Genomic DNA, 6,801 nt, shown 5'->3' on the forward strand with positions numbered 1-6,801 from the left:
AAAGTAAAAGATTGCTGAAACAAAATCAGTTCATACTCCTTGGATTTTTATGATAACAAAGTACTTAAAGAACATCTGGGTATACTAACATTTGTTCAAGTGTGCAAGATTATAAGATCTAAATTAACTTGGTTCTAACCGTATTAAATAGCTTATAATGAGAAGAAATTGACTCAGATTCTGAAGAATCAAAATCTGATGACTCAACACTTAGAATCTCGTCGTTCGATGACAGTTCTGATTCTAATGACTTGGGAAACATACTATTGCACCTCTAGTTTATACTCAATGAGCAAAGTAGTTATATCTTCTCTAAAGTTAGATTATGGAGAAAGTCTGTTAGGATTTCCTAGTGCAACACTCAAGGTATTTTGACACGACCTCTTTAGTATGCTCCAACATACCTGTGTTTGTCATGTTTAAGAAACACCATGCATAAAGCTCTTACTCAGAAGATAAAGATCTTCAGTTTCTCTCTTGGAAACTTCTTCTTAGAATAGAATTTGTGCAATTCATCTTCCAACGACTCTTTTGTTGCCTCTATATAAGGATCTAAAGATTTGAAGAAAGATAACAACAAGATATTACAATAAGAACTGAAAACTCTACACTAAGATTTCGTATACATTTGTTGTATTGCATATAGTCTTAAGATTTCTTATCAGTGTATATCTTAGAAATCTCAAGTATTAAAGTCTTTGTTTGTGTTGTATTTTTTTACCCCACTGATTGTATATCAATTGCATGTTGTTGTCTATTCATCTAAACTGTCCGTTTAGAAGTATAGTGGAAGTCTATTGCTAGGTTGCTTGAGCAAAGAAAGTCTCTTTCTAGGTTGCTTGAGCAAAGGAAGTCTCTTACTAGATTGCTTGAGCAGAAGTCTCCTTCTACGTTGTGGGACAAGGGGACTGGACTACTCCCAGTTGTAGAGAAACTAGGATAATTCTGTGTGTGCTGTTACTAATTGCTTCTGAACTTTATCTATTTCTGCACCTAATTACTCTAATCTTAGACTCTGAATTTATTCATTTTTGAAACTGTTTTCAGGAAGAAAAATAAGATTCAAACCCTTCTTCTTGTCTATTTTTCTCACCTTCAAACGTTTCTTTAGAAAAATATGATACTCATACAACACGTGTCCAATACTTCACAAAAGTTTTCTTTTAAAAAATTGTGCTTTTCTCTTCCTCAACACAATATACATTTTCTAGACAAATATCATGCTCAATTATAAGGGTTAAACATGTATTAAAGCGATGTTATCAACAAATAATTAAATACATTAATTTTGATTAGAATATTTTTAACTCCTTTGAATTTAGAAGAATAAATAAAACTCAAATATTATGACTTATATAGCGGTGTCGGTGTCCTAGATTTTGACATATCGGTGTCAGATTGTTCGTGTATGTGTCGTGTCGGTGTCTCTGTGTCGCAGTCTGTACTTCATAGCTTATTATTGGAATTTGGAGGGTTCTATAACTATACAAGTGCCCCATATTTTAGTGTTATTTTTATACTCTTTTACTCTTTACAGAGGTTCATTTCTTCATTGACCCTATTATATGAGTTAATTTTTGTCACTAATATCAGTTCTCAATAAATTTGATAGCATAATTATATAGTAGACTAAGGGTATTATTATAATTTGAATAATCAAACAAATATGATATTGAAAGGGAACAATTTTCAATGTTATCTTACATCAACAATATATATTACAATGAGAGAAATGATGTTTGTTACTAATGATTCATAGAGGGAGAAAGAGGAATACAAATCCAAGGTTACATAAGCCAAAATATAAAATCAAACAAATCCAAAACTCTCACCACTACAACAAAATTAAAATCAACTAAATGCTTCAAATTACAAGTGACTACACCCAAACATATGATTCTTGCATATTTTATTTTCAATCTTGTCTTGTAACAATAAGCATTTTCCTTTCAATAATGATCCTCTATTCCTTGAGTACATAAATCATGTTTCTACCGGGCTTAGATAGCTTTCTCCAATAGGAGTAGCTTGAGTAAATAATATCTGAAAACAGAGAAAATTGCAACCATATGTACAAAAGTATTGGGAGGGAAGAAAGTATTGCAATGGAACTAGGAATCCACTTCAAACCATGGTAGTATATGATGAAGAAAGCACTGCTAAATGCTACCATCATGCTTGTTATGGAGATGAATAATGCGACTAACCCAAAAATTAGCTTTAAAGGCAATGATTTATAAAAATCATACTCTCCATAACGCGAGACAAGAATAGACAAGAAGACCAATATTGCCGTTGAAGATGAGATGAGTGCCAATGCATCTGATATTGTAAACACCAAAAATGATGTTTTAGACAAATAGTTTGGTTTTCCTGTGTCATCATTTGTTCCTCCTGGTAAACTAGTTGCAGCAGCGAAAACTCCAGTAGCAATGACAGTTGAAATCAACATACAAGACTCAGCCGTTTTTTTCATCCACTGTTCTCCATTTTCCCTTAGTTTTTCATGCTCCTTTGAGAATAGTTCTTGTGCAGTGAAGCCATCAGAGTTTCTCATCTTTATTTGTGGTGGCAGCATTATTTTCTTTACTTCCTATCATATATGAAAATGTAGTATGATAAATATATATAAATAAATTTATGTTTCATTTATATAGAATAATAGGAATTTTACCTCAAACCATAATAACTCAAGGCACATTTGAAAAGCTGCTCCAGAAACCAATTCAAGTTGACTTTGTGGTGCTAACTTTGCAGCCAAATGCAATAAAGTGTTTCTTTTTTCATCTTCATATGTCACTATGACACCCTTTACATATCCTATTTTATGTACAAGGTTGAAAATACTAGCATGACGATGCAAAACAGCAATGTGTATTATAGTTCGATTTTGTCTATCCACATCCCATATCAAGCTAGGATAACCACTAATAAGCTCTGATAAGAACCCAAAATTTCCAACTTTTGCAGCATCAAATATTAGTTGGGAAGGTTCATTTCTGATTTCTCTTAACTCTAGCTTTGAATGGTAGTATTTATCAACGATCGTGGTCCAAAGACATTTAACCAATTGGAAAACCACATGTTTTTTCATGTCTGCAAGAAGAAACTTTGTTACTCGATATAAAATTAATAAAAAATGTAAAAGAATTATTGATAAAATCAAAAGGGAGTGTGTTTATTTACCAGGATTGATCGTGATGGGATTCTCATCATGTTTTGGACCATGGCAAGAAGAATCCAAAGGTATTTGATTTTGAGCCAACAAATGTAAAGCTGTCTCGTTATTTGCATCGCGTGCAAAAGCCAGTGCTTTCCTATCTATTGCCATTTTCAAGGCTAAATCTGAAATTAAAAAATATCAAGATTAGTATTTTCATAGTTGATAAGGTTGAAAATATTCTATTAAGTCTAATGCTTGAAAATCACACCAAACTTTGATGACATTTGACATCACCATCTTTAAATGCAAGATTGAATTTTTATAAAACTAAAATAAAGATATGAACTTTTTTTAAATCATTGGATCTGCACGAGAGACTACTCATTTGGCATTGAATATGAATTTCAAAATGTTGCCGGTTTTGGTGTTAATACTTACCATAGATGCCAGTGTAGATACAAGCAAAGAACAATGAGTCCCAATCTTTATCTTGAAAACAATGTATGGTTTTATCATATAGATGCCATGCCATTTTGTATCTTCCTTGCAAAGCAGCATACTGAAGAGGAGTATATCCATTTAAACCTCTTATAATTGGTAACAACCGGTTTCTTTCCAGCATTAAGTTTACAATTTCTATGTTTCCAGCTGCAGCAGCAAAACAGAAAGCAGTGTTGCCATTCATATCTTGCAATTTCAAGTCATTAGTATCATCCAACATTTTCAATAGCTTCTTCACAAACTCAATGTGGTTTGCACCTGCTGCAATATGCAGTAGTGTAGGCCACCCATTTGATATGGCAGCATTTTTCAGCTTATTTTCTTCGTCTATAAGGCTCTTAGCTGCGGGCCAGTTCCCTTCTAAAGCAAGCTTGTGAATGGGGATACAAAGTTTGACAAACTTTTTCTCTAGAGCATCACCTAAAATAAAATAATACATGGAATTAAAAATTAAAATAATATCATCATGATGGTTTTAAATTAGCTATACTTGCAGTTGTGTTGTGAATATTACGAATGTTACAAACTTGCAATATGAATTGCAGAATATTTATATTTAAAATAAAATATTATACTCCCTCCGTCTCAAATTATAATAGAAATTCACTTTTTAGATTCATTGAATAATTAATGTATTTAATCTATATATATAGACCAAAAACATTAATTATTCAATGAATCTTATAATTTGGGACATGGGAGTACTTTATTATCTCTCTTATGTTTCTCCTATCTTTTATTTCATTTTTATAGTCTCATAACTATATCAATATCAAATTTTTGATCAATTTAAACATCTCTAATTCATTAATTCTTAAAGAATATTTTTTGTAAGCAGTATATCAGCATTTGTGGCATCATGCGACTGTTGCAGTGTTATGATAAAGTTACTGCGTTGTTACAATCACACCGCAATCACAATTTGATAAAGTTGTTGATACTATCAACATAATGTCTTGATTTAATATGACAAAAGCTATACTATAAGAGAAGGAGAAAGTTCCATTTTCTCGCCTAATTTTCTTAAACCCTAAATTTTATTTATTTTTTATTTAAATAATGTTCATTTTAGTTACCGCAATATTTTCTATTGATCACTTCTTTCTTGGTATTTTTTATATGTACATAATATTTTGAGAGAGAGAGAGCCATACTTGTTTCTTCCAAAAACTCAAAGTTAGGTTCGTTGAGTTGTGTTGCGGATGCAGATGTTTCTTCTTGTGATACTACAGCGATAGAATCGACATTAGATGTTGAAACTTCCCTGTCAAACACATTATATATTTTGCGATTTTTAGTTCGAGAGAATATTGTAATAACAAGTCATCAATATTAATCAACAAAAATGAAACACTTAACTTGTCAAGCTCATCCCACATTTCCTTTGCTGTATTGCAACTTGAAACTCTTTCAAGATCATTTGGATTTAAAGCACAGTATAAAATATGCTTGGCTTTTGCTTCTTGTTTCATAATCTTCATATCTTTTTTATCAAATTCATCTTCAGATTTCTCAATTTCTTCACCATTTATTACCTTTTTTGGAAATTTTTGTCCATTCTTAATCACAAGCCAAAGTTTGAAGTCATTTGATTGCACAAATATCATCATTCTTTTCTTCCATTCAGTGCAATTTTTACCATCAAAGTACGGTGGCTTTGAAATGGATCGACTTTCAACTATACTCATGGTTGAATCCATTTTTTAGAAAATTGTATTATCTACAATTATGTATATTTCCGGTTAGTCTATAAAATATCAAATCCAAAAAGTTAAGCTCAAACCCAAAAATAAATTTAAGTAAATAGTTAGTTAATTTTGACTTAAACCATTGAATCGTTTAGACGATCATTAGAGCATAGAAAAATACTTGCATGAACACAAACATAACAGGTGGTTATACAAACAACCAATCATAATTTTTTATTAATTTTAAAAAATAAAAATATTTTTTCTCTCTCCTACTCAATCACAACCACCCCATGAATCCAATTAAAAAAAAAATAAATTTAAAATAAATTTAAAATTTTCTCTTTTCTTATTGGTTGTTCCTTACACTCATGATTTATGTTCGTATCCATGCAAAATTTTATTTTGTTAATAATTAATACATTTTTTCAAGTAAGCAAAGGATATAAGTAAATAAGTCATGAATTTGATGAAAGGTATTAAATTCGAAAAAAACTGCGGAGTCAAGAATACAATTTTAGTATTTAGTAAAAATGAACAAAAACATATATATATATATATATATATATATATATATATATATATATATATATATATATATATATATATATATATATATATATATATATATATATATATATATATTTATGCAGTTAAAAATTGAAAATTAATTTGTAACATTCTTATTAAATTTTATAAAAAAAAATAATATAAACTCAACTTTCATAATTTTTTGTAAGTGTAAATTTGAAAGAACGTAAGAAATTTACGTGTTGGATATTAAAGGAGCTTGGTGACAAAGTACTACAACGACCATTTATGATTTTTTTTAAGTGGGTGGCCCATTTCTCACTAAAGATTTTATATAAAAGTTTTTGTCGTTAAGTAATGATTAGTAGCTGGAATAAGAGAAAGTAGAATGAAAAAAATCTATGGCAAATGAAACAAAGTGGTATAGGGTGAAGTTTTTCTCATCTCAACATTTTCGCTAAATAAATATAATATTAGAGTTTAATAACCACTGCATGAAGAATTTCAAAGCACCATACCTGGAAATACACGTAAGAGGACTTTAATATATGCTCCTTCACTTGGCTACACAAATATAACAGAAATTTATGGTCAGTCAGCGGCTACCATGTAGTTTTTACTTCTAGAAATATTATAAAAAATGAAATTAATAATTAATAAAGTAATATATAGGAGAGTACTCAGATTTTTACAGTAATAAATATATGTATAATAGATTTTTAGAGTAATAAATAATATATATAATAGACTGATTTTTGTTGTAATTTTGTGGCACAACAAACCTTAAGATGTAGAAGTATATTGAGATTCAAATGGAAACTGGAGAGTGAAGGGGAAAGATAGAAGTATATATAACCACACAACTTAAAGGCGAAGCAAGCATGCGTAAAAAGGAGATGGTGATAAATGAAAGAGGGA

At 30.1% G+C, this 6,801-nt stretch overlaps 1 protein-coding gene across 1 annotated transcript; it reads right to left on the minus strand.

The window, feature by feature from the left end:
* Positions 1 to 1,718: 1,718 nt before the first annotated feature.
* Positions 1,719 to 6,801, minus strand: LOC131625384 (uncharacterized). The gene is made up of 8 exons (XM_058896245.1): positions 6,666 to 6,801; positions 6,402 to 6,447; positions 5,024 to 5,384; positions 4,819 to 4,928; positions 3,602 to 4,084; positions 3,187 to 3,345; positions 2,675 to 3,096; positions 1,719 to 2,593 (listed from the first exon to the last, which is right to left on the minus strand). The coding sequence occupies exons 3-8, from the start codon at positions 5,362 to 5,364 to the stop codon at positions 1,964 to 1,966; spliced, it is 2,145 nt and encodes a 714-aa protein (XP_058752228.1). The 5' UTR covers positions 5,365 to 5,384; positions 6,402 to 6,447; positions 6,666 to 6,801; the 3' UTR covers positions 1,719 to 1,963.

The sequence above is a fragment of the Vicia villosa genome, unplaced genomic scaffold (assembly GCF_029867415.1).
Source record: "Vicia villosa cultivar HV-30 ecotype Madison, WI unplaced genomic scaffold, Vvil1.0 ctg.000211F_1_1_3, whole genome shotgun sequence".
Classification (NCBI taxonomy): Eukaryota; Viridiplantae; Streptophyta; class Magnoliopsida; order Fabales; family Fabaceae; genus Vicia; species Vicia villosa.